This window comes from Lagenorhynchus albirostris, chromosome 11 (genome assembly GCF_949774975.1).
Source record: "Lagenorhynchus albirostris chromosome 11, mLagAlb1.1, whole genome shotgun sequence".
Taxonomy (NCBI): Eukaryota; Metazoa; Chordata; class Mammalia; order Artiodactyla; family Delphinidae; genus Lagenorhynchus; species Lagenorhynchus albirostris.
Genome location: NC_083105.1, coordinates 15028081 through 15055594, shown reverse-complemented (window position 1 = coordinate 15055594; position 27514 = coordinate 15028081). Strand labels below are relative to the sequence as shown.

The following is a 27514-nucleotide window of genomic DNA, read 5'->3' as shown; positions in this document are numbered from 1 at the left end:
GCCAGTGCTCACTGTATGTTGAGCACTGTGCCAGCCCTTTACATGAATGAACATCAAACAATACTATGAAATGGGAACTCTTGTTAGTAGTCTCTGCTTACAGTTAAGTAAAAAGAGGCACAGAGAGGTTACATACTTGACTAAGCTTCCAAACCATCGTGCAGCAAAGCCCCGACTGGAGAACGTTCAGCAGGGCTACAGAGCCCACACTCATAATATCCTGCCTCTGAATGTGACCATTTACCCAACAGCAGACTGATCCCAGCAGCAGCAACAGATGAGGGCACCTGCAATGGGCAAGGAAGGCTCAGAGTAAAATCTTGCCAAAGGGGCAGCTACTAATTTACTCATCTTGTGAGAATGACTTATAATGTGTCACTTAAGTCTAAGAGGTAAAAAAAAAATGGAAGACACAGTTGTAAAGCAAGCAACAACAGCTACATTTTCACCTAAACTATTTCCCAGAATTCCCCTTTTACTGTTTTATGTAAGGTTTATCTATCTTGGGCAGCACTTCAACTAGCACCTGGAAATGAAGAAATTTAACCCAGCGTGAGCCAGAGTTAAAGGGAGAAAGGTGCTTGTAGTTCTAGCACCGATAGTTTCCTGGGGACAGGAGTCGCTGCCACCAGGATGCCTTTACCAGCTCAAAAGGCTGAGATTTGAGTTGCCTCAGTCCCACCAGAGCTCCCTGATGAAGCCTTCATGGCCCAGTGTTGACAGCCACCTCTAACCACCATACCTCACCAACTCCCTCAACTGCAGACCTGTAGTTCTCCAAGGAGACAGCAAAGTAAAGGCACCACCTTAGGAAGGAAGAGGGCAGGGATGAGAGCTGGAAACACAGGGAGCATAGTTTATTTAAGCACTGTTATGCAGAAGCATGCGAAAATATAATTTCAAAGCTACAGTACTTAGGAAATACTTTCTGACCTTAAAAAAAAACTCAAGTTGTATCTCATTTTCCCTAAAAAGACTCATTCCTCTCCGTCCACAAAATGAGATTACAAGAGGAATCGTATTTTTTAAAAAGTTTTTATTTTAATCCTTCCTAGAGGAATACAGATTTGAATGAAATACATTCATTCCATAAATACATTAGCAGCAAAACCTTCCCACCAAGGTTCTCTCTACTCCAGCCCAGAGGTCACGCCTTAGAGCAGGAGAGCATGTTCCATCAACCGTCAACTTCAAGATGTGTTTGCTTCTTGCTGAAAGCAGGAGATGCATGAGAGACAAGGTGAAAAGATCAGATGGGTAGATGAATTAGGCTGGGACCCTGGAAACACACCCACGTGGTGACCACTGAACCTTCTGCACTTCCCAAATCCTTTGGCATCCACCATGCTTAACTGATGAGGTCCTTCATTGTAGACAACTGGGAAGGCCTAATCTTGCAAATGCACCAATATGTCATCTGTCATTCTGAGTTGGCAACGTTTTAATGGTGTCTTGATCCTTTTCGTAGGGTAAGCCAGATAGGAAGGATCATTCCCTCCTTCCTTCCCTGGGCCAAGGTACCACTTTGCCAGCTGAGTCCACATGTCCTTGTTATCAGGAGACGATGCAGCAGGCATTACTTGGCTTGCTACACCCCCAGATCCCCTTCGTCTGGGTGCTGGAGGCTTCACTGGAGACAGAGACATGTCTAAACCTACAAAGACCTCTAAGGAACAACCACCAGATCTCTTACCCCAGCTTCAATCAAAGCTAGCTGCTTGGACAGTGGCCCAGGCATCTCTCCTTTTCTTCTCTCCATCAGTGCCTACTGCCTGGCTGCTCCCTTTTTTATCTGTCCTCTAGGTACCTGCTGAAATTTTGGGAAGCAAGACCTACCCTAAACTCCCAAGCAGCCAGGAGAGATTAAGGTAGGTGGTGCTTTAAACTTGTTAGCTGCAGTCAAGAGTAACAAGCTTACGTTGTTATATTCCAATCCATTCTGGGATGAGCTTAAGTCACAAGTCTGCATAAAACAAAACACCAGAACCATAATCAGGACGACTGTAAGGCAGGGATCAAGTTTAGAGTGCTACCAAATCAGTGGCTTGGGAGAAAAATGGAATAATGAAAGAATTTAAAATAAATCTGATTTGTTTGGGCAGAGAGCAGCTCTGACTCAGGCATAAATGTATCACCCAATTATGTAAATAAAGAATAGATCTCAGGGCTTCCCTGGTGGCGCAATGGTTGAGAGTCCGCCTGCCGATGCAGGGGACACGGGTTCGTGCCCTGGTCCGGGAAGATCCCACATACCGCGGAGCAGCTAGGCCCATGAGCCATGGCCCCTGAGCCTGCGCATCCGGAACCTGTGCTCCGCAACGGGAGAGACCACAACCGTGAGAGGCCCGTGTACAGCAAAAAAAAAAAAAAAAAAAAAAAAAGATCTCTAAAGTTGACACTTTCCTCCCCATACGCCACTTAAAAATAGGATACGTGCTCTTTTCTCAATCTTTCTTAAAGTGTTTTCATTAGGATACTCTTCTATAAGTGCTTTATCCGTTCCCATTTAGTCTGTTTTGACTGTTGGCTGGAAGGAAATCAGAAATTATTTTATATAAAAAGCACGGTAGTGGATAACTGGTCATGTGTGTTTTTCCCTTTTGTATTTTCCATCCGAAACAGCTGGCTCCTTTTCCTTTCATTTATGTGTAGACAGAGCCTCGTCTGCGGGATACACAGCACTGCTAACCCGGCAGCCTTCTGCCCCCACAGGGTCCGCGAGCTCCTCCTCCTCCGAGTCGTCTTCCTCCTCCTCCTCCTGCGCTGATGAACTGGACGTGGGCCCTTTGCAGGTTTTCAGGTGTCGGGTGAGATGATATTTGGTTAGATAAGCCTTTGTACACTTTTCACAGACATAATCCCGTTTTCCTTCATGTGAATTGAGATGTTTCTTTAAGTGATTTGTTCTCAAGAACAGCTTATCACACTTGGGGCACTTGATCTGGCGTTCTCTAAGAGGAACACAAGAAAAAAACATTTGATTTGGGGTTACAAATGACAACTGAGGCACACACTTATTCTGCACAACCTCAGACCTTTGTCAGAGAAGCTCTACCCAAGTAGAATCAAACTTTTTTTAACAGGAGATGTATCATATAGAAGAGTCATAAACCATTTGTAGTTTAAACACCATAGACTGATTCTGCTTGGTTTAGAACTCTATGTAAATGGGATCGTACTGTATGTATCTCTCTTGTGTTTTGCTTCTTTCACTCAGTATGATGTTTCTGAATTTCAATCAAGTTGCTGTATCAGTAGTTTGCTCCCTTCCACGGCGGTAAGCTACTTACAAATATACCACAACTTATCTGTGGCACTGGCTCTGTCTGTTGTTAATGGGTATTCTGGTGCTTTTCAGTTCTTTATCACCACAGGCAAGACTGCTATGAACATTTCTACACTGGTGTGTGGATTTGCATACACATCAGTTCCTCTAGGGCAGGGGTCCACGGCCTGTTCGGAACCGGGCCGCACAGCAGAGGTGAGCAAGAGAAGCTTCATCGGCCGCTCCCCATGGCTCACATTACCGCCTGAACCATCCCCGTCCCCCATCCGTGGGAAAACCGTCTTCCATGAAACCTGTCCCTGGTGCCGAAAAGGTTGGGGACCGCTGCTCTACGGCATATACTCAGGAGAGGCATAGCTGGATCAAAGGATATGCACATCTTCAATTTTACTAGATGATGCTACGCTGTTTTCCAACATGGCTGTATTGATATACACATCCATCAACAGCCATTTGTGAGTTCCCGTTGCCCCACATTCTTACCAACTGGAAAACTCAAGTTTGAAAACATTTGCCAATTGACCAATACACAATGGTATCTAACTATGGTGTTACAGTAGCCCCTACAACAAAAAATTATCCGGCTAAAGATGTCAGTAGTGTCAAGGGTGGAGTAAACTTGGCCTAGACATTTAGAGCTGAAAAGAAACTTAGGGATCACACAGAGCAGGAATTTTTTAACTCTTTTTTTGAGCAGCTGAAGCCTACGTCTTAATGAAAGTCCAATATGTGAAGCAAATAAAAGGGGGTTAAAATCCTTGATGGAGTGTGAGGGTGCAGTGGAAAGTTCTGAAGCCTGGTTTCCTTAGCATTTCTACCACCTTCTCCCAGCAGGACGTGGCAGAGAAGAATTCTGTGGAGCTACAGGACAGGGAAAACTCAGTTCCTGCCTTCATGGAGCTTACATTCTAGTGGAGGACTCACACCATAAACAAATTAAAAATATATAATGTGATATCAGACAGTAATAAATACTATTAAAAAAAAATGAAGCCAGGTAAGAGTGACAGAGTCCTGTTTTAGATGAGATAATCAAGGAAGGCCATTCTGAGGAAATGACAAACTTAAGCAGAAACCTGAATGAAGTGAGGGAGGGAGACAGGGAGATATCCAGAGGGAGAAGTTTCTAGGCAGAGGCAGAACAGTGCGAAGGCCCTGAGACTGTGTTCAGTATGAAGTAGTAGCAAGGGGAGGCCCAATGTGGGTAAAATAGAACAATATGAGAAAAGCAATAAAAGATGGAGTGGGACACATAGTCAAGTACCACTACCACATCATGAAGGGACTTCTAGTCAATGAAGAATCACGACTGGAGATGTGCACAATCTGACTTATGTTTTAAATATATCACTCTGGCCACTGTGGATGAATACAGCATGTGTGCGTGGCACCTGTGTGTATATCTGTGTTGGGGAATGGATGAGGAGAGAGAAGAGCAGCAGGGAAGTCAGCTGCGACACTACTGAAGTTGTCCATAAAAAAGATGCTGGTGGTCTCAACCAGGCAAGAGCTGAATGAAGGAAAGAATGGAAGACTGAGTTGAGGATGACTCCAAGGTGTCTGGCTTGAGCCACTGGGATGAATGGTGGTATCATTTTCTGAGCCAGTGAACACTGGGGAAAATCAAGTTTGTTGGGTTAATACGAAGAGTTGAGGTTTGGACTTATCAGGTTTGAGCTGCCTAGCGGACATCCAGAACTCAGAGATGCTGAGTGAATGGTTAGTTATATAAGGCTGGGGATATAGATCACAAAGCCACGGGACTAAAATAACGACCTAGAGAATAAGCGCCCCACTCGTACTCTCAAGTTCCTTTCTTAGAGGAAGGGCAAAGTCCATGCCTTATACTCCCAGGGGAACACTGGGAGAGGACCAACTCCTACATTTGGCTTTAGGGGCTATAGCTCTTTTCTAAGCAGATAAATAGAATGAATTCCAATACTAACATATGCATTTTGAAATGCCTAAAAGTAAAGATACAAACAACTGAAAATTTTACCAATGATCTCTATAGGAAGTCTCATTCAAAAATATTGGTTGGGGGGGCTTCCCTGGTGGCACAGTGGTTGAGAGTCCACCTGCCAATGCAGGGGACACGGGTTCGTTCCCCGGTCCAGGAGGATCCCACATGCCGCGGAGCAGCTGGGCCCGTGAACCATGGCCGCTGAGCCTGTGCATCCGGAGCCTGTGCTCCACAACGGGAGAGGCCACAACAGTGAGAGGCCCGCGTACCGCAAAAAAAAAAAAAAAAATTGGTTGGGGAATTCTCCAGCAGTCCAGTGGTTAGGACGTTCACTGCCGAGGGCCTGGGTTCAATCCCTGGTTGGGGAACTAAGATCCTGCAAGCCGTGTGGTGCAGCCAAAATGTGTGTGTATGTATGTGTGTGTGTGTATATATATATATATATATATAGGGTGAATGGTGCTTCTTTTATGAATGACTTACACTAGCATAAAGTCTTGACAGTCCTAAAACAACTTTTATACCATGGGAGTTTGGCAGAGGCTTATTATATTTTGTCATCATGAGAAAGTGTCCAGATCCACATTTAAGAAAACTGCTTTCACTGGTCAATATCTGATAAAGCCAATTTCCACCCCAAAAGGAGATAAGCAGTTATGACTAATCTCAAAATAATTTCTATTTCATTATGCTGTGAAATGGCTACCATAAAAGCAAGTGCAAATTTACACATCACTTGAAAGAATAGAAAGTTAAGGTCAAGGAAGATAATAACTCCTCTTTATGTGTGGTTTTCAAGAAGTAACAATATAGCCACTTGCCAGAGATACTGTGAAACAAGTCTTTGATTTGGATCAACTGAGTAGCACGCAACACTGACTGGACATTAGACTCACTTGGGGAGCTTTTTAAAAATACCAAGGCCAGGGCTCTACCCCTGACCAACTAAATTAGAATCCCTGGAGCTGGGGCCCTGGCACCAATCACTGTTTTTCACATTTCCCAGCTGATTATCATGAGCAGTGTTATCGGTTGGATATTTGTCATCCCCCCATCCCCACTCCTAAATTGGTATGTTGAAGCTGTAACTCATAATGTGATGGTATTTGGAGGTGGGGGCCTGTGGGAGGTAATCAGGTTTAGATGAGGTCATAAGGATGGGACCCCCATGATGGGATTAGTGCCCTTATAAGAAGAGGAAGAGAGACCAGAGCTTGCTCGCTCTCTCCACCATGTGAGGACACAAGAAGGCAGCCATGCACAAGCCAGGAAGAAGGCCCTCATCAAAACCCAACCATGCTGGCACCCTGATCTCGACTTCCAGCCTCCAGAAGTTTAATATAAATTTCTTTTGTTTAAGCCACCACCCAGTCTATGGTATTTTGTTAATGGCAGCTCAAGCTGACTAATATAAGCAGCTAGACTAAATGATCCCAGAGATCCTTTCAGCTCTAATTATGTACAATCATATCTAATATTTGATAATTAGTGTGTCAAATTTCTAAAATTTCATACTAAGAATGAAACCACTTAATGAAAACTTTGTTTTAAAAGGTCATTTTGAGAGTTTGGAATGTAGATCCAGACTCCTTGGATGTTTTAGTGTTTCAGGTTGCACTGTGGCTATGAATCAAAGAGCTGGTATAAAAGCAAAATATTTATCTAAAACCCGTAATAAGAATATAAAGTTTCCATTTTTTATGGATTTCTAAATAATAATTCAAGCTAATGTTTTCTCCCTCTTCTAACACTTGCTAAAAGCTCAGGACCACAAAATCTGTTCTCTTCTCTCTACTACTACTGTAACTAACAGGCTGGGCAATTAATTACACTTGGATCCATGCAATAAAATCCTAATAGGTCTTCTAATACTTGGCCTTCTCCTCCTTCAATCACCCTTTTCTGCTGCCAGAGTAATCTTTATAAAATGAACATCTCAAAAAAAAAAAAAAAAAAAAGAACATTTCACCATGACATTCTTTCCCTTAAAATCCTTCAATGCCTGTGCAAGAATGTGAATACACGTAACATTACTAACTATATACTTAAAAACAGTTAAGACAGTAAAATCTGTGTTTTATGCCATAATTAAAATACACACATGCACGCACACACACAAAGCAAAGAATAGTTCCTGGTACATAGGTAGGAAAAATGCTTCGGTGACTCTCCATTATTTCCAGAATGAAATTTAATTTTTTTAGTTGGATAAAAGGCTCTTTATGATTTGGCTGCTGCCTCTCTCTCCCTCGCTCTCATATACACCCAATGCTCTTAACTATAAAGAACCACTAGTGGGACCTCCTTGGTGGTCCAGTGGTTACGACTCTGTGCTTCCACTGCAGGAGCACAGGTTCGATCCCTGGTCAGGGAACTAAGATCCTGCATGCCGCACGCGCAGCCAAAAAAAAAAGAAAAGGAAACACTTGCATTTCACAGTCCTTTTCGCATACTCCGTTTCCTCTGTCTAGAACAGTATTCTCATCCCTTACCCTTCACTGTCTCCCTGAATAACTCTAATTTATCTCCTTTAATGCTTGCTCAAACTACCAGGACACTTTCCCAGGACACTGCAGGCTGGGCTGGATCCTCCTCTCTGGTCTCTCAGGACCCAGCGCTTACCCTGACATCTGCAACACAGTATAGCAATTACTCTTCTGTCTCTTAATGCTCCCCAAGCTCTTTAAATCCAAGGACCATCTCATCTTTGTATTTTTACCACTTAGCACAGTGCTGGGCATCAAGGAGGTACTTAGAAACTTGTTAATGAAATGATGTTTTGAAAATATGAAAAAAAAGGAAATACAGAGAGTAGAGGTGAAAAATAAGAAAAACAAACAAGTGAAATCTTCCAGGATAAACCAAAACATTAGTTTTCCAACCTCTGCTTGGCTACGTGGAACACAGGAGGCACCGACGGGTGCCAAGGCAGGAGACAGATGACAAGCCTCGTTCCCCGCCCAAGGGGTGTTGGGCTGCGGGCGACTCACTGTGTGTGGATGAGCACGTGCTGCTTGAGGTCCTGCCTCCGCATGAACAGCTTGTCACAGTAATCACACTTGAGGTTCTTCTCGCCCGTGTGGATAACCATGTGGGACTCCAGGTGAGCCTTCTGGGTGAAAGACTTGTCACACAAAGTGCACCTGTAGTTCTTCTGACCTGCACATCAACCCGAATTACCATACCATGAATAAAACTGCCACGAGCATTCTCAGGATGAAGAGGCACACTGTATGGGTATGTAGCAGAGGCAGGAATAAAACAGAACTGACTGTAAACTGGAACTTCACTTTCTGGGACTGTCTACCCAGAGCCACTCAGAGCCACTGAATTTATATTCTGCAACTAAAGCTAGTGAAGCTAACAAATCTGACCTCCTAGGACTGCCTGCCCACCCACACCCACACCCACACCCACACCCACACCCACACCCACACACACTTTTTAATGTTTATAGCTAACACATGATATAAACTCTGGAGAAAAAATCACTTATAACCCCAGTGCCCAACTTAATTCAATTATTTTTTTTAAAAAACTCATGAAATCTAGTACTTGCCTATAAGCAAACATATTTTTACAACCTACATTTTAGTATTCTTTTTTAAAACATTTAATATGACCTCATAAACCAGGGATGAAATAAAATCCTTTTAAGAATGCAGAAATAGGGACTTCCCTGGTGGCTCAGTGGTTAAGAATCCGCCTGCCAATGCAGGGGACACAGGTTCAAGCCCTGGCCCAGGAAGATCCCACATGCCGCGGAGCAATGAAGTCCGTGCACCACGACTACTGAGCCTGCACTCTAGAGTCCGCGAGCCACAACTACTGAGCCCACGCACCGCAACTACTGAAGCCTGTGCACCTAGAGCCCATGCTCCGCAACAAGAGAAGCCACCGCACAGCAACCAAGAGTAGCCCCCACTCGCGCCGCAACTAAAGAAAAGCCCACACGCAGCAACGACCCAACACAGCCAAAAATAAATAAATTTATATTAAAAAAAAAGAAAGTTACTCTAAGTCAGGGGTTAGCAAACCTTTTCTTACAGGTCGGTCAGAATCTTAAGCTCTGTGAGCCATATGGTCTCTGCTGCAACTACTCAGTCTTAATGGAAAAGAATGAGGAAAAGCTTTACTTTCAAAGATTTGGAGAATGAATGACCCAGCCAAGAAAACAAAACTAAAGCAGTTACTTTATAGCAAAGTAAAAAAGTAAGTGAAAAAAGTAAGTGCTAAGAGAAAGGGGTTGGTTTGTATGGAGTTTAGAAAATAGAAACTCAACAAATTTTGGCAGTGTTTACTGAGCAATATTCAAAGGAAAGAAACTGGCTGTGGCTGGTGACCAGGGGTGAGCTCTAATGGGAGGCTCAGGCTGTTTCTGTAGAATTCCCTTTAGGCCCAAACACATACACCAACTTCCTGATTATTAACTGCATTTTTCCAGTCACCTTCAAACTATGGTGGGGGCACCTGGAAAGTGAAGCAACTTAATAACGAGAAGTAATACTCTCTGAGGAGGCACAGTTATCCCACCAAGATTTATGACCCAAAAAAGTCCTGCTGACAGCCAGCTGGATTCTTTCTAACATCTGATCTCAACTCTACCTGCAAGACTATCTTGCTGCCAAGGCCTTACTAATTTCTAATTTTTCAAAATTCCACTTTGATGGTCCAACACAACTTACCTGTATGTATCTTGAGGTGGGTCCGCAGGTTGCTGGGATCACTAAAAGCCTTGCTACAGAAATCACACTTGTGGGGCTTCATACCCATGTGACCCATAAAGTGAACATGAAGTTTGGAAGGAGAGATAAAAGCTTGGGGGCACATGGAGCACTTCCACTTCCTTTCTTTGCTGTGGCTTGGCCCATGGCTGCTGCTGTGGCCCTGGCTAGGAAGATGGTTATGGATGTGGCTGGTCAGGTGGGCTTTGAACTCTGTATAGGAACTGCACTCCTTGCCACAGTTACAGAGGTGCACATCTGGGTGTTCAGGAACACCTTAAGAGAAAGATTATTCAATGTCTCCTGACACTTAAATTTAAAAACTTGTTGATATTAGTAACTATTGCTTATAATTCTCCCTTCTACCAAAATTTCCAGCTTGCCCACTACCTGTAAAATTAAAACATCTTGTTCAATGCTCTAGTCCCAGCATCTCAGATAGCGTGTCAGGCACATACATAGGGAACACTTGGTAAATACCGGATTATAAGGCACCTTTCCTAGGAAAAAAACTTAAGATTTTGTAGCATACAAACTCCTAAACATCACTTGTTATCATGACACAGTGCAAGAAAAAGCCTATGAAGGTTAAACCAACTCAAGAAGCTTTGCTGTCCTTTATGAAATTAAATTGTAATGGTTCAAAAGGAACATAGGAACTTCAAATTCCACAAATCAAAGTCCTAACACAAAAGTTCATACTGTCTGGTCAATAACAATTAGCTTATGAAGAATCTCACGGATTTTAACACTTTTAACATGGGGTAATATCCTGCTTTTATATATACAAAGGTATGGGATTTGTTTCAGCTTACATGTAAATCATTCCCAAAACTCTACTACTGGTCCTTGGTGCTTTTACTATGCTAGATTCATAGCAAACAAGTCTTACATAAACTTACCAATCTGCTGAGCATAATCCCGGCTGTAATAAAAAAGCAGTTCATTTTCAGGAGGGATATCTTGTGAGGTGCAGAAATAGATTTTTCCATCATGGGGATAAGCCACCAAATTCTGCTCTTCCCGATTCCTAAGTCATCACATTTAACAGATGAAGCATATTAAATTTATTTTATTAATTAAAAAAAATTTTTTTGGCTGTGCCACAAGGCTTGCGGGATCTCAGTTTCCCGACTAAGGATTAAACCCAGGCCACAGCAGTGAAAGCCCAGAATGCTAACCACTAGGTCACCAGGGAACTCCCATCAAGCATATTAATTTTGAAATATACACTAAACACATCATATCCCTACAGCAAAATCCTATATGAAAACTTAGATGTACTATTTCTCTGGGTCATTTCTCTAATTCCCTATACTACCTATTAGGAGTAACTTGCATAGAAACAGAATTCTTACTTCAATATCGTCCTTTATAGTCAGAAATACTACAGTCTGTTACTGGAAGAAAAATAAATAAAGTCTTAAAACAATATAACAAAGACACAGAAATAGATAGCTGAACAAGAATTAACCACAACAGCAGCCTAAGGGGTTGACTAATAGCTAATATAAAGAAGAGGTACCCGGGCTTCCCTGGTGGCGCAGTGGTTAAGAGTCCGCCTGCCGATGCAGGGGACACAGGTTCGTGCCCCGGTCCGGGAAGATCCCACATGCCGCGGAGCAAATGGGCCCACGAGCCATGGCCACTGAGCCTGCGCATCCGGAGCCTGTGCTCCGCAACGGGAGAGGCCACAACAGTGAGAGGCCCACATACAGCAAAAAAAAAAAAAGGTACCCACTTGCAAGGTCAATGGTAATTGTATCATTCCTTACTGCATTAGTAAGTTGAATAAACTGTTCATAAAACAAGGATAGCTTCTTATATTTTGATTTATAATAACCCTTAGTCAACAACTACTGGGGTGAAGAAGGTGAAAAGTCTTAGGCTTTAAGGTATGTTCAGATATCACTGTCATTTGGATTCTTCGATTCTTCCCTATTTTATTCAAAGCTTCCTACCGAAAAACATCTGAATCGTAACTATTTCTTTCATCCAAGTCTACTCTTACCTGGCTTTGCGCACAAACATCATCCAATTACATTCATTTTCGTCAGTTGTAATGATGCAGAATTCTAGGACACCACTGTGGTATATCTGTCAACAAAAGGCAAACATACACATCAGATGAACTGAAAAGTGATACACAATGCTACTAAGTTTAGTCTAGCAATAATCTCATTTACTTTGCACTAGGTACCAACTTTCCTAGTCAGTGTGAAAATACATGGTTGTCTTTTCAAATGTTTGTCATTTCACCAGTCCCCCTATTTCCAGCAGTACAATAAAGACCACTAGAGACCTACAGTTAGTGCTCAGTGTATAGAATCATGTTGCTCTTGATTATTCACATTTTGGCTTGACTGGAAAAGACATAAGAAACAGTCCGCTTGTCTTCACCACCTACCACATGAATGGACATTAAGGTCAGAGAACCACCTCTTCTCATTATTTCTCCAGTGCACGTAGCATTCCTCTGTGTTTACTCCTGGATACCACAATTAAAGTCCCCAATGCCAGTGGCACTCTACCTTTCCAACTATCACAAGACCCATTTCCCCCTTACTTCAATTTTTGCAGGTATCATTCTCAACCTATTGACTAAAATTCTATATAAACATGTTATAGGAATAGCTGTTTATATCAAAAACTTAAGTTTCTAGCCCCTTCTAGCCCCGTTAGAAAACTAGAGAAATAATCTTAGCTTCCAATTCTAGAATTGTTTCCCAAGCTAAATATTTGAGGAATGTTTTAGTTGATTACAAAATAAGACTTTCAACATATAAACAAAGTCCATGGCCTCAGCTGCCACAAGTAATAAAAATGAATAATCGTTGAGTTATCTAACAAAATGGAGACTAAAACAGTTTATCTTCCATATTCAATATCTGATGTTTTGCTATGTATAATAAGTTGGCTACTAAGAACGGAGAGAATGTACTATTAAATGACTGATAAGTGAAAGGCACTGTATGAATCTTGGCTAAGTTTTTAACTACCTCATTACAGTAAAAGCAACCAAAAGTCATAGAAAAGTTTCATAAACACTGACCTTCCAGATATGATTAACTGCCTTGTCTGTCCATTCTGCTACTTCCATGGAGTGACTTTGCTGGCCAATAAGAGGCCCAAAGCAAGTCCGCACAGGAATGGTTTCTCCAGTCCATACACCTATCAGTGGAAGGACATGAACTACACAATCAATGATTTAAACATCTAATCAGATAGAGAAGAGAGTAGCTTAACTCATACAAAGAATCTTATTTTCAATGAACCTAAGTACTACTGATATTCTAGCACTCCTGAGAGGTAGATAAGTCTTATGGGTCCTATCCTGTAAATAAGGAAAAAGTAATAAACAGATTAGACAGGGGCTCAGAAGAAATAAGCAGAGTAAGAAGCAGTATCAGAAATTCCTGAACCATTTTTATACACAAGGAACCAAACCATGTCCCTCCAAATACGTTATTTTGGAGTTGATACATAAAAAAGACTAGAGAACATCATTCTATCATAAAAAAGTAAAGCAATTACTACAAAATAAATCAAACTTCTAAGATCACTTGTGCTTAAAGCACTGCTCTTTACTATCTAAGCTGTTTATTGCTTTCAGTTGACCCATGCCTAAGTTACACCTGAAAGAATAACGAACCTAGTATTGTATTTTCGAAGAATGGCACAGTGATTCAGATACCATGTGAAGTTCCAATATGGATAAGCATACTTTGGCAGTCTACATTTCTTATTACCTTTTCCTAAGGAGTATTAGGCAATTTACAAACATCTAATGTAAATATCTTTAGTGATAAAGAAGTTATCAATGGTGAATTTTCAATGTTTTATAAAAGAAACTAAGTTTCAAGGAGTGCTTTGTTATGATTATTGATAGTGGATGATACAGCTGAAAATAAAAGTCAAGTCTTCAAAGACTCAGGCTAGGATTCTCTCCTCTATTCAATTCTGATTCTAAGAAAGGGGAACTTTTCCAATAAAGTTTTCAACTTGATGTAATGCTGTCACCCCTGGACAAGACAAATATTCCGTAAAAGGATAAATCTCAGCTATAAACTGACTTCTGGATCAACCAAATAATCACTAAATTACACACATCCACTTTTACAACTTCACCCTGCAAAGGAAGAAGAACCTCTGATGGGGTTTTATGGTTCCAAGGGTCTTACCAACATCTGCTCCCACAATTGACTGGCGGAGAACAAGCTGCTTTGGGAGAGAAAGCCTCGCTCTGCTCTCTATTGGAGTGTCAGGAACAAAAGTCACCGGTCCGTGATCTGGGCAGTCTGAGGGATAGGCTCGGTCACAGAGAGTGCACCCTGCAGATGGGAAATTTGAGACATAAATGGGGTCAGTTCTAGCAGGCAAATGAATGACCACCTGCTTTTTTATTTAAATACATATTATTAAAATGTAACCAGTAAAAAGCAAGGTTCTAGTAGAAATTCTCTGATCAAAGAACCACTTTCTTACACTAAAATATATATCCACTGTTATATCTCTCTTCAGCAACATTTGATATTTTTCTTTTGATCCAACTGGACAAGTTTTCTATTCAATGCGTAAGAGAAAGACTGATCAAAAAATAAGCCTACATTACTTCAAGAATCAAGTATATTATTCCTTGCATTGAGTAGATAATACCTTGAGATATGATATTCTAAAGTCCAAAAGATTCCAATTCTACCAAACTATAAGAGGAAACTGAGTTGAAATGCTGTAGCGATGCAAAGCCAAAACAGAGATGACAACAGAGCACAACAAAGTCAGCAAGCTGCACCACTGCTCTCTTTTGCTTCACTATTAACAAACTGGCTGACCACGCTTTGATGACAAGCTCTTAAGACAAAAAAAATATGCAACCTGCTCTTTGGGACAGCAGGTGAATCATATTCTTGCAGACATATTTGCTTAACATTCTTAATTCTTATTGTTCATGCGGTCTTTTTGCATTGTCAGAAAAAACGCTGAATTCATATTCTGTTTTCTGTGCTTACTGTAACTTCACTTTTACAAGCTCAGGAGTGTCCTCCTTCTCTATAAATCTTCTGTTCTATTCTTTTACTTTCCTTTCTCACTGCTACCTTAACAGTAGTATTAATGACCCTATTTAGTCAATGATTGTGTTCAAACTTTCCAAATTCATTCACAAAATAGTTGTAAATACATAAACCTTAGAATCGCAGCCTTCTAGGTGCCTTTTTCTCCTAAGAAATCCATTAGAAATTACTGCTTAAGTGGCATAAAATATCAGTAAGTTTTCATATTTAGCCAAAGCAGTAATAATATATTACTTCTTCGAGTACTACTTGATTAAAAATTCTTTGAATATCAGACTAGAGATCCCCTACACTCTATGAGAACTTATTCTCCAATGCTCTTAACAAGAAACCATGTTAACTCTTCAAACAAAGGAGATTCAGAATTCATACTGCAAAAAATGCTTACAGGTTTCCTTCAAAGATATACAAATGGCCAATAAGTACATGTAAGATGTTCAACATCATTAGTCATTAAGGAAATGCAAATTAAAACCACAATGAGATGCCACTTCACACCCACTACAATGGGTATTAAAAAAAAAAAGTCTTGGCAAACATGTAGAGAAAATGGAACCCTCATACACAGATGCTGGGAATGTAAAATGGTGCAGCCACTTTGGGAAACAGTCTGGCAATTCCTCAAAATGAGGAATTCCACTCCTAATATATATCCAAGAAAATTAAAAACATATGTTCATACAAAAACTTGTACGTGAATGTTCCTACCAGCATTGAATATAATGGCCAAAAAGGAGAAACAAAATATTCATAAAAGATAAATGGATAAACAAAATGCGGTATATGCATACTATGGAATATTCTTCTTCCAAAAAGAGGAATAAAGTACTAATACATGCTATAACATGGATGAGCCATCCCAACATTATGCTGGAAAGAAGCCAGACACAGCCACATAATGTGTGATGCCATTTATATGACATGTCTAATAGGCGAATCCAGAGAAAGTAGATTATTGGTTGCCTGAGAATGGGGGGCAGGGGTGAGAGTGACTGCTAATGGGGTTTCTTTATGGGGCGATAAAAATTTGGGAATTACACAGTGGTGATGGTTGCACAACCTTGTCAATATACTAAAAACCACTAAACTGTACACTTTAAAATGCATATGCGAATTATATTACACGTGATCTAATAAATATGTCTTATGTTGAAAAAGCAAATAGCATGTCACACAGAATACCTTACTGAAATTTACTTCTATAATTAACTATCTGTGAAATCTTGGGAAATACCTTAAGCATTATTAGGCTAAGCTTACCTGTAAAATACAGAAATGACTGTTTCCTTACTTCAGGAAGATGCTATAAGAACCAACAAAATGTCTATATACTGTTTGGCTTACCTGAGGAAAAGGCACCACATTAATACAAAGGACAATACAAAGGCAAATAAAAGTTCCAAAGTCTAGTTACTTTCTATACTCCCTTAACACCTGACTTTGTGACTAAACCTGTTAAGGATGATGGCCCTTTCTATCAATATCTCCAAAAGAAAAAGGCTAAGCACACTCACAAATTGTAAACAAGGTTGCCATATTTTCCTTGTTTGAATTGGAGTCTTCCATTTGCAGTGAAGGTGGTACAAAAGAAAGACTGTCTGAAGACACATCTACATGACCTGTCCCCATAGCAACCTCCTGGGTGATGGAGGAGACAGCCACAGGTTCTAGGCTTAGGCCAACTTCATGGAGGGAAACAGATTCTAGGGAGGCGAGGTTGTGTGAGGTAGAGAGTGCCACGCTTACAGAGTTGGTGCTCATGGCCACGGTGTGGATGGAGTCACTGAGGGCACTGTCAGACATTCCGTTGACCCGACTTGCAATGTGGTCTGTCTCCATGACCACAGGGAGCTCCAGGCCATTCCCATGAATGGGTATCACACCACCATGTCCTACAGTTTCTGCTGCAAGGTTGTTGCTCACAGAATCCACAGACAGAGGTTCATGACTTCTGGAGCCATTTGGGATTTGGGTATGCTCTCCTGCAACACCATCCATGGTGAGCTCTTCTGCCATTCCATCTGTAGAGATTGGGCTGGTGACCCTAGAGACGTTCTCCATAGTGATTGTTGTGTCCAAGGCCACCTCATGGCCATCAGTGGGATGAAGACTTTGGGCACCATGTGTGTTCACAGAGCGAGAGTCTATTGAAACAATGCCTGGTTCTAATCCAACATTTCCATTGGACTGATAGGGATCTAGCGCCGAAGGGTTATTGGTGATAGATAATGCTGTATTACCATCAACATTTATAGAGTTAGGGTGGATATACTGAGGAGGTGGTCTGTCAGCTAAATAAGATAAAATGCCTGAGAAAAGGAAAAGATGAGATATCAGGAATTTTTCAGTATATTCTTAAATATAAAGAATTCCAAATTCCTTACAAATGTAACTAAACTAAAATAATCTCCTACCTATTTCTTTGGTTTGATATCTATATACTTTATAAATAGCAACATACATATACCACAATTCAGTTTTTCCTGTGAAACTCAGAAATCATAAAAAATTAACTATGTTCCTTTGAAGTCACTAGAAATTAATCACTTATAAATGCTGCCTTTAATATATACATGGCTGGAGTTCCTGAGTCTTAAGATGCTGAAATCTGCTCTATAAGAGTTAAAAGGTAAAATCATTTAAAAGATTTTCCATGTGAAAAATAAAAATTAAATATAATTTTTAACTTATTAGACTATCATAAAACATTAGGCTCTATTCAAAACAAGTCACAATTATACCTGCTTTATTAAAACAGAAAAAAATATTTGAACACTCGTGCTTATGAAGATGTGGTGAAATGGTACTTGCTGCATTGCCAGTAGGAGCCTAAATTTCTAAATCCTCTTTGGAAAGTATCTACAATAATAACCTCAAAAATGTTCATACCCTCTTGCACAAGAAATTCCACTTATGGTAATCTCACCTAAATGTATTTTGTTAAGTATTATACACAAAGACATTCATATATGGTTATTAAAAAAACTGGAAAAAACTCTCCAACAATAAAGATATAATAAACCACGGAATATCCACTCAGTAGAATATAATGCATCATTAAAAAGGATAATTATGAAAACCACACAGCAGTTGGGAAAAATAACTATGTAAAACTAGAGAAAAATATTAAGTAAAAAAAAGGGTACACAATTGTATAGAAAGTACTATATAGTGTTAATTATGAAAAACAGTAAAAACCTATACATAAAAATAAAAGACAGGAAGGAAGTACACCAAAAAGATGGATGATGGGACTATGAATGATTCCCCTTCCTCCTTATTTGCTAAATTTTTTGAAATGAGTATATAATACTTCTAGAATAAAAATTCAATAAACTTTAATTTATAATAAACAATGACACTTGTAAGCAGGACATGTGGTTGACAGGTATTACAACTGCAGAATTATAAAAACTGAACCAAGGAGATGCTAGAGGAGACAAGAAAAATTGTTTATGTGCCATTAAGAAATTAAGCTTAGGGCTTCCCTGGTGGCGCAGTGGTTGGGAGTCCGCCTGCCGACGCAGGGGACGCGGGTTTGTGCCCTGGTCTGGGAGGATCCCACATGCCACGGAGCGGCTGGGCCCGTGAGCCATGGCCGCTGAGCCTGTGCGTCCGGAGCCTGTGCTCCGCAGCGGGAGAGGCTAAGCTTAGTCAAACTGCTACGTTAATATGTTATCTATATGTTCTAAGAGGAAAAGTACATAAATATGAACAATTTTTTCCCACAAAGATTAATGTCTAATAGTGACAAACAGAAAAAAGTGTTATTCAAGCCTTCAAGAACTGAAGTTAAGAGCTGGCTGAATTCTTTCTCCTAAATTCCTGAATAACTATAACACTTACCAGGTAGAATGGTTCTGAAGTAACTGCTCTCAAGGTGGGGGTAAGGTGGTGGAGGTAGGGTGTAGTTTCTTTCAGGTAACCCACACATCACCCCTCGATCCCCAATACCCATTGGGAGCATGAGAGACAAAGCAGAAGGCAGAGAGCTCAGGGAGGGACCCAGGTTTGGAATCGCCACTGGCAGCCCTACAAAAAAAAATTTTTTTTCTCCATTAAAAGTAAGTATCTTAGGGCTTCCCTAGTGGCGCAGTGGTTAAGAACCCGCCTGCCAGTGCAGGGGATATGGGTTCTATCCCGGGTCAGGGAAGATCCCACATGCCGCGGGAGCAACTAAGCCCGTGCGCCACAACTACTGAACCAGCGCTCTAGAGCCCGCAAGGCACAACTACTGAAGCCTGCGTGCCTAGAGTCCGTGCTCCGCAACAAGAGAAGCCACTGCAATGAGAAGCCCGCACACCGCAATGGAGAGGAGCCCCCGCTCTCCGCAACTAGAGAGAGCCCGCTCGCAGCAACGAAGACCCAACACAGCCATAATTAATTTTTTTTTAAAAAGTAAGTACTTTAAAATTCTGTAATCACTTGCTCAACTCTTAGGAAGGTTTTTGCAATGGGCAAAAATCTCACCTAGCAGCCCTTTACATCCACAGGTAGTGTTGTGCAGACATCCACAAACAAGTCCTACATTTAGTCAAGTTAGTTTTAAAATGCCAACTTGATCATCCAGTTGTCTATTGCTCTTAAGTATCAAAGCATTTAATTACAATTAAAAACCTAGTTTAAATACAATTTAAGAAAACAAATTATTAGAGATAAAAAGAATGGGAAGAAACATACCAAAGATCAAAGAAATATATCAAAGTTCAGAGTGGTCTCTGAGTAGTGATAGAACAGTTGTTTGTTTTTCTAAGAATTTTCGTTCTTTCTTTATTTGGGTCTTTGTTGCGGCGCACAGGCTTTCTCTAGTTGTGGCGAGCAGGGGCCACACTTCGTTGCAGCACGTGGGCTTCTCATTGCGGTGGCTTCTCGTTGCGGAGCACGGGCTTCAGTAGTTGTAGAGTGCAGGCTCAGTAGTTGTGGCCTGCGGGCTCAGTAGTTGTGGCGCAGCACAGGCTTAGCTGCTCCACGGCATGTGGGATCTTCCCGAACCAGGGCTTGAACCCGTATCCCCTGCACTGGCAGGCGGATTCTTAACCACTGCGCCACCAGAGAAGTCCCCAGAGTTTTTAAATTTATTTTTGCACTTTACTATATTTTCCATTTTATATGGTGAGAACGTTTCACTTAAAAAAAGATATGCTTCTGGGCTTCTGGGGGCTTCCCTGGTGGCGCAGTGGTTGAGAGCCCGCCTGCCGATGCAGGGGACACGGGTTCGTGCCCCAGTCCGGGAAGATCCCACATGCCGCAGAGCGGCTGGGCCCGTGAGCCATGGCCGCTGAGCCTGCGCGTCCGGAGCCTGTGCTCCACAACGGGAGAGGCCACAACAGTGAGAGGCCCCCGTACCGCAAAAAACAAAAACAAAAACAAAAACAAGAAGGCCTGGGCGCAGCAACAAAGACCCAATGCAGCCAAGAAAATTAATTAATTCATTTTTTAAAAAATGTTTCTACTTGGAAATTAATGTAAAGCTAAATGTAAAACTGTACATACATATTTTCATATAATCTTTGTATATATGCTGTACTTCATGATTTTTAAAAATTTGTACTTTATATTTACCTTGGACTGTATCTATCCGCAAGTGCTAAAGTGACCCTGTGCCTACGTATCATAATGAACAATCACCAACTTGGGCAGTGCTGATTCGCATTATTTTTGCCAGTGGCAGTATTTTTTAATAGGTTTTTCCTCCTCAATAAGAGTGTCCACTAAATGGAATGCCTAGGAGATAATCAAATGAGTTAAGAAGTAATACTTTTTTTAAAAATTTCTTTTGTGGACACTAAAAGAAATGTGAAGACACCCTAGTTTAGACAAACCTTATTTAACGGCTGCATATTAGTAATTAAGCAGGTAATTCTCTATAGAGAACTAAACAACTTAATAGATTTAAAATACTCTTAAACATTAACTCTTACTTTGATAAAATCCAATACATTACAATGTCAAAGACCGAAGAATCACTATCTTGCCACTGTAAGACTCAATGGCTTACTTGTTTCATTTCTATTTCAGTAGAAAGAAAAAATTGAACTAGCCAGATAACAAGGTTTTAAAAGTACAGCGATGGGGAAAAATGAGCTTTTCCTATACTATTATTCTGTCCCAGTACTGAGGCTCAGGGGGAGTTCTACGTAGGAGCTCCATCTCTGAAACCTCCTCTTTGACCATAATTCTAGGCCTGGTGTGTTTGCAGCTGTTGCCAGTTTGATACCATAGAAAATAAAGCTGAATTTCCCATGTGTTCTAGGAATAGTTATTACAGTAACTTTGATTCTCTCCTAATAACCCAGGGACAGAATGCCAAGGGGGAAAACAGATGAATGGGTAACCCTAGATAAAATGTCAAATCAACTACAGCTCTACAGACAAAAGGCCACTAACCCAAGAAGAGAACAACCAGAAAAAAAACCGCTACTCCTATTCTATCCACTAGGACTTCAGTACTCTAGGAAAATTGCTGCCACATGTGGAACCACCATTTAGACCTGCTGGGCTTCTCCCTTCCACTCTTAAAGGGGCTTTCACCCCCCTGTAGGCTCCATTTAGAACTGATAATGCAATTAAGTGCTGAAATTCAGTCACTCTCCCTTACCACTCACCTGGGGCTGGGATGGCATTGTGAGTGGGTGAGGCAGCCAACCCCAGGTGACTCCCTGAGACTGGCAAGGCATTGCTCACAGAGGATGAAGTCAGCTGCTCCATCCCCACTGGGCTCAGGTTCATTTCATTCATCCTAAGAAAGAGCAGACACAACCAGTTATGCAAAAAATTACCTCAGTGACTGTTTAAGGTACTGAAGAACCTGAAACAATGGAGGTGGGGAAATGGGACTTAACCAACTATGACTTCATTTCTATGCTCACAGCTCCCTGATAACTAGTGTCATTGGGATTCAGAGATGTTAACTCAGCCATCATATAGCAGAAACAGGATTTAACTCAGGTGTGCCTCGCTCCAAACCCTAAGCACACTATCCAAAGCAAAGTTTGCAATCCTTAGAGCACACTGGCAACAAGGGTTTGTTTTTTAAATTCACCTAAGTTTTTTCCTTCACAGTATTTAGTTTCTCCAACCGACTTATTACTTTAAACCAGGAGTTTTATAGACAGTCTGTTTTAACTTACTCAAAGAATTTTTACTAATTCCTTTTACCAGGAGTTAAGTGATACTGGGTGTGAATTAGATTACCAATCGTATAAAGAAGCACCATATCTTCTCCATGGATCAGCATTTTATTAAAATTCTGTATAGATACCTTAATAATCAATAATTTTAGTAATATCCTCCACATATCAAGGTTCATTAGGCAAGCTAGCTACTTTATAAAAAATTACTTCATATTTGCTCACCAATTCTACAAAATAAGGTAACCAAGGAAACAGTGGCTCAAAGAGGGCTTGTCATATGCCCCAAATCACACAGCAATGAAATAACACAGATCATGCTGCAAAATACTGTCAAGAAGTTTTTCAATGCACCAAACTTTTTTTATCTAGAGACCATTTTTGGCTGAAGAATCTGAGAACTGCTTTTTCCATAAAATCCATCTTGTAGTGCCATTGACAAAGCCATTAGAATAAGAGTATACTGATTTGAATAAGATACTACTAGAGATTGTTATCAGTAAGTATTAGTTCCTATGTCAGAATTTAGAGACTGCCATATTATAAACAACTTCAAGAGGCCAGCCAACAGGCTATCCAAAGGAGGTCACCAGTGACCTCCAATGCTTATACTGAGTTATCAGTGATTCAAGTTCATGCGCGTGCACCTATGTACATGGGAGGGGTGAAGAACAGGAAGGGGAACCAAATCGGTCTACACACTCCTTAGCAGTGAAGGCAAAACTTAATAGGTTTTTAATCTGAAAAATGGCAGTATCAGCTGCCAATCAACATGAAAATAATAACAACTAATACTTATTACTCCCTTACTTTAGGTGTTAGGCACTGGGCTAAGTGATAACATGTAATTACCTCACCTAATCCTTATAACTACTGTGAGGTAGGTATTATTCTTAATCCCATTTTAGAGATGAGAAAATTGAGACTCAGGCTAAGAAACTTAACCCCAAATTACATTAACTAGTAAGTGGTAGAGTCGGGATTTAAATCCAGGTCTGCCTAATTTAAGAAACTAGTAAGTCGCAGAATTGGCATTTAAGTCCAGGTCTGCCTAATTTAAGAAATCTAAACTCTTAACTATGACTAGAAAAAGACAATTACAATAAAAGAAACTTTTTGCCTTTTACAGTCCCAACACTTATGATCTGTGTATTTATATTGTGGAGTATGTTTAAAGTCCCACATAGACCTATTCCTGAATTACTCTCTATCCATAAGCTTCAACCTTACTCCGGGCTAGGTATCTCATACAACTAGGCTCCCAGACGTTAATAAAGTGTACAAAGCTGAGGGCGATACCCTATAAAGAGTAGGCATTCTGAAATATGTATTTGATTTGGATGAAGCAATGCAAACTCATCTTTACTAGAAAGACAACTAGCATCACATGGCAAATGAGATACACCTTATGAAAGACAGCACATTAATAACAGTATTTAATTATGCTATAAAAGAATGCAAAAATCCTTATAGCCTAAAGAAGCGATAGCTAACAATTTTGAAGGTTTCTGGGTTTGGGGTGGTTTAAAACAGACTTTTCCTGTGACTTTTTATAGCTACAAACATTAACTAAAACTTTAGAACCACTGGAGCAGTAATGACCTACAAAAAATGGTTACGATAATTATTTTAAGTACAATTAAAAGTCTGTAGCTTCAAATTCCATGATGAAAAATTTCTGAGTATTAATCTGTGCACCTCATCTCAAGATGAAAATCAAAACGGTGCTTCTAGGTTGACTCTTAGGCCTTCTCAAACCAGTTCAAACCGGAGTTTAATGTGAGAGGCTCAGCAGATTTCTGCTTTGCTGTGAGTCACTAAAATGTGATGATCTCAGCAGCCATAAACCAAAGGTAACTAGTATCCCACAGAGAGAAAGCAGATGAAGGGAATTTACAGTATGAGCCTCAAAAGACTCCCTCATTCCAAAGTGCAAGTCTATTCTAGCTCCTTTTCTCACATGGGATGCTAGGAAGCAATCTTGGGAGAAGGGCCAGAATCAAGATACTAAGCTCGCTCTTCTTCCCTATGCATTCACTGTAGAATCATATCCTTCATCTTCTCTAGTTTATGTGACCTATGTATGAACCATTTGTTGATCTTACGACTTTTTCTTAGAATGACATAAGAAGCTAACTGAAATGCAGCCACTTTGCAAATGCAATGGACAGTTTCAGTAATTTGGATGAACTTTTTTTAATCTTCCTTATCCTCAACATACAGCCTATGAAAGGACTCATAAAGAATGGCCAAATGTAACTATTTCTCTGGCACACTTCTGTACTGTAGTGGCATGGTACCACAAAGTACTTTCAACATTAACACGGAGCCTGCACAATTAATAACGTAATTTCTCTACATTACCAGCCAAGCCAGACGGTAACCAGCAAAATTCAAGATGAAACATGGTTTTGAGCTAAAAACACACTTCGAAATCCAGATAAAAATATTATTAAACGCGCAAATAACTCAAAGGCAAGGATAAAGATGTCCAACGAGCCAACAATCGACGTAATGGCTATTCGGAACAACTACTCACATTTGGAGTAAATCAAATTTAATGAGAGTATATTCAACCCAATACTGGTTTCTGGATGTTTTGTTCCCTTTGGGACAAACCCACTTGCCAATCGCACCTGTAACCTGCCCAATGGCACCAAAAACAAAAGCACTCTTAAGTCTCATTTGCCAAATGTTTTCCAAAGATGTCACCAACGCTGAGCTCACCAAGCTACTCACCTGTGATGCATCTGCTGGGGGCCAAGTGTCAGAGGAACGCGCACACGGGTGGTGGAGAACCGGCATCAGGGTTTGCGTTCCAGGGTCACGTGCTACCACATCTTGCTTACAACCGCTGCACAAACGCGGCCATTCTTCCCCGGGGCCGCCCGGGGCAGCCCAACTTCTCCCGAGGGCCGGCGGCCGCGCACCCCGCCGCGAGATAAGGCATGCCGGGGGACACCCGGGGCCTTTCCTCCAGAAGCTTCGGGAGGGGGGGCTACCTAACCTGAGGGGGAGGACAAGGGAGGTCACCAAAACACGGGAAGGATGCAGCCCCCGTCCCCTCGCCGCCAGAGAGCCCGGGCCTGCTGACACTGCCTCCCAAGGGCGGCCAAGTCGCCCGCTCGCCGGCATGGGGCCCGCAGGCCGCCCTCGCCCCGCCCCGGCCGGGCCCGCGCGCAGCCCACCTGCCGGCCGCGCGGGGGTCGCGCACGCCTGCCCCACCGCTTTGTTCCTCATCCGGGCAAAGCTCGCCTCGGGGCCCTCCCCGCCAGCACGACCCCCCGCCCCGGGGCCCGCTCGCCTAACGTTTCCCGCCCGGCCCGGCCCAACCCGCAGTGTCCTCAGGGCCGCACCCTCCAAGGCGCGTTTCCGGCTCCTCAGCCACTCTCGGCGCCCGCTGCCCCGCCCCTTGTGCGTGCGCCCCTCCCCGCCACGGCCCGCAACCGGCGCCAGCGCACCGACTCCCCCTCCCCCCAACCCACCCCGTTCCGCGCTTGCGCGCCGCGGGGACTCGGGCCGGAGGGGGCGGGCCGTGAGAGGCTCGGCCCGGAACGCCTCGTCTCAGTCCGGCCGGGTCGAGTCGAGCGCCGAGCGGTCGATCCCGTTGCTAAGTAACCAGGGCTGACGTGCGCGCAGGGAGTGAGTTCTGAGTCTTATAAATCCACCAAACTTAGGATTTCAGTCTTCCTGGCATTCTCCTAGTAGCAAAGCGTGCGTCCACGCAAGCCCACAAAATTTGAAATAAGGGACTTAACCTAGAGGTGTTGGTGGTGTTGCCCAGGAGGAGTTGAATATCCCGAATATTTGTCGTCATACGTTACATCTGAAGGTTGCTCAGTTTCCTTGCTTGAGGTCATAAAGAGTGGTGTTTGGGATTTTGTACAAATTTCCTTCCCCTTCTCTCTTTGCCGTTCGTTCCCTACTGCATGTCAGGCACTGTGCTAAGCCCTAGGGATACTGAGATGGCTTTAAAGGAAAGTGGTCCAAGTTCGTGAGGATTGGACAATGAAACTACAGCACACACTACCTGTTAGCTTCCATTCACCAGCAGAACAGCAGAGACCCAGGAATTCCTCCTTTCATTCAGAAGACATTTACTGAATTACATCTCAAACATAGGATACAAAATAACACGCAGGTCTTGACTTTCAACAGCTTGCAGTGTAGTAGGGACTGGTGAGTTTTGAAAATTCAGTCTCATGTGAAAGACAGAGGCACATACAATGTTTTGGACGAGAGCCTGGAGTGGTGTCAATTCATGTAATGTCTCCCTTCCTTTACTTCTCAGAAGGAAAAAGAACATTCCAAGTTGAGGGAACTATTCACTGAACACTGGCAGGTCACGTTGGTTTTGCTCTCGTTGACAACAGATATCAATAGAAACCTAAATCAAGAAAGTCATCATATCACAACTAAGTGAGAGACAATATTCCCTAAAATGTCACATCAAACCTGGGGCCTAGGGAGAGATGATGTCTTACAAAGGCTAAATAATTTCATTCTGGTTTTCCATGCCTATTCTTTTTGAACAATTTTATTAATTTCAGAAGTGTATGTAAAAGTCAGGTCAGATAAATATAAGAGCTAAAACTATAATACTTACAGAAGAAAATATAGGAGAAAATCTTTGTAATCTTGATAGGATACAAAAATCAGGAACCACTAAAAATTTGACAAATTGAACTTCATCAAAATTAAAACTTTCGGTCTTGAAAAGACACTGTTGACAAAATGAAATGTCAAGCCAGAGATGGGGAGAAAATATTTGCAAAACAAATATCTGACAAAGGACTTTTATTGGAATGTATATAAACCCCTTTAAACTAAATAATAAGGCAAACAACCCAACTTTTTTAAATGAGCAAAATGTTTGAACAGCCACTTCACCAAAGAAGATATATGCATGGCAACTAAGCACACAAAAAGATGAGCAATTATTATTGATTAGGGAAATGCAAATCACAACACAATGAGATAACATTATACACATCCTAGAGTGGCCAAATTTTAAAAGGCCAACTACAACAAGTGTTGGTGCAGATACAAAACAACTGTAACCCTCACACTTTGCTGGTGGGAATGCAAAGTGCTGAAGCCATTTGAGAAAACAACTTAGCAATTTTTATACCATATGATTCAGTAATTAACACTTCTAGGTGTTTACCCAAGAGAAAATACAAACATATGTACAAAGACATGTACACAAATGTGCATAGAAGCTTTATTTATAATAACCTCAAACTGGAAATAACCCAAATGTCCATCCACTGGTGAATGAATAAACAAATTAGAGTATATCTACGCAGCGGAATACTATTCAGCAATAAGAAGGAAAA

General features: G+C 41.5%; 1 protein-coding gene across 3 annotated transcripts; it reads right to left on the bottom strand.

The window, feature by feature from the left end:
• Positions 1-209: 209 nt before the first annotated feature.
• On the bottom strand, positions 210-25198 carry PRDM4 (PR/SET domain 4). Of its 3 annotated transcripts, XM_060164307.1 has the most exons (12): positions 24915-25198; positions 21651-21784; positions 18892-19077; positions 16560-17354; positions 14155-14304; positions 13026-13144; positions 11985-12070; positions 10876-11003; positions 9935-10249; positions 8240-8408; positions 2434-2951; positions 1020-1211 (listed from the first exon to the last, which is right to left on the bottom strand). In XM_060164307.1, the coding sequence occupies exons 1-11, from the start codon at positions 24923-24925 to the stop codon at positions 2639-2641; spliced, it is 2406 nt and encodes an 801-aa protein (XP_060020290.1). In that variant the 5' UTR covers positions 24926-25198; the 3' UTR covers positions 1020-1211; positions 2434-2638. The 3 variants fall into 3 exon arrangements, with proteins under 3 accessions (XP_060020292.1, XP_060020290.1, XP_060020291.1); XM_060164308.1 differs by lacking the exon at positions 1020-1211 and having other exon boundaries at positions 2824-2951; positions 8132-8408; XM_060164309.1 differs by lacking the exons at positions 1020-1211; positions 2434-2951; positions 8240-8408 and adding an exon at positions 210-287.
• Positions 25199-27514: the final 2316 nt, after the last annotated feature.

Coding starts and splice junctions, on each gene's coding strand:
- PRDM4 (XM_060164307.1), bottom strand. Junction 13,145..14,154: donor AATTGTGGGAGCAGATGTTG/GTAAGACCCTTG, acceptor TTCCACTGATAG/GTGTATGGACTGGAGAAACC. Junction 2,952..8,239: donor CACGTGCTCATCCACACACA/GTGAGTCGCCCG, acceptor TGTTCCTCTTAG/AGAACGCCAGATCAAGTGCC.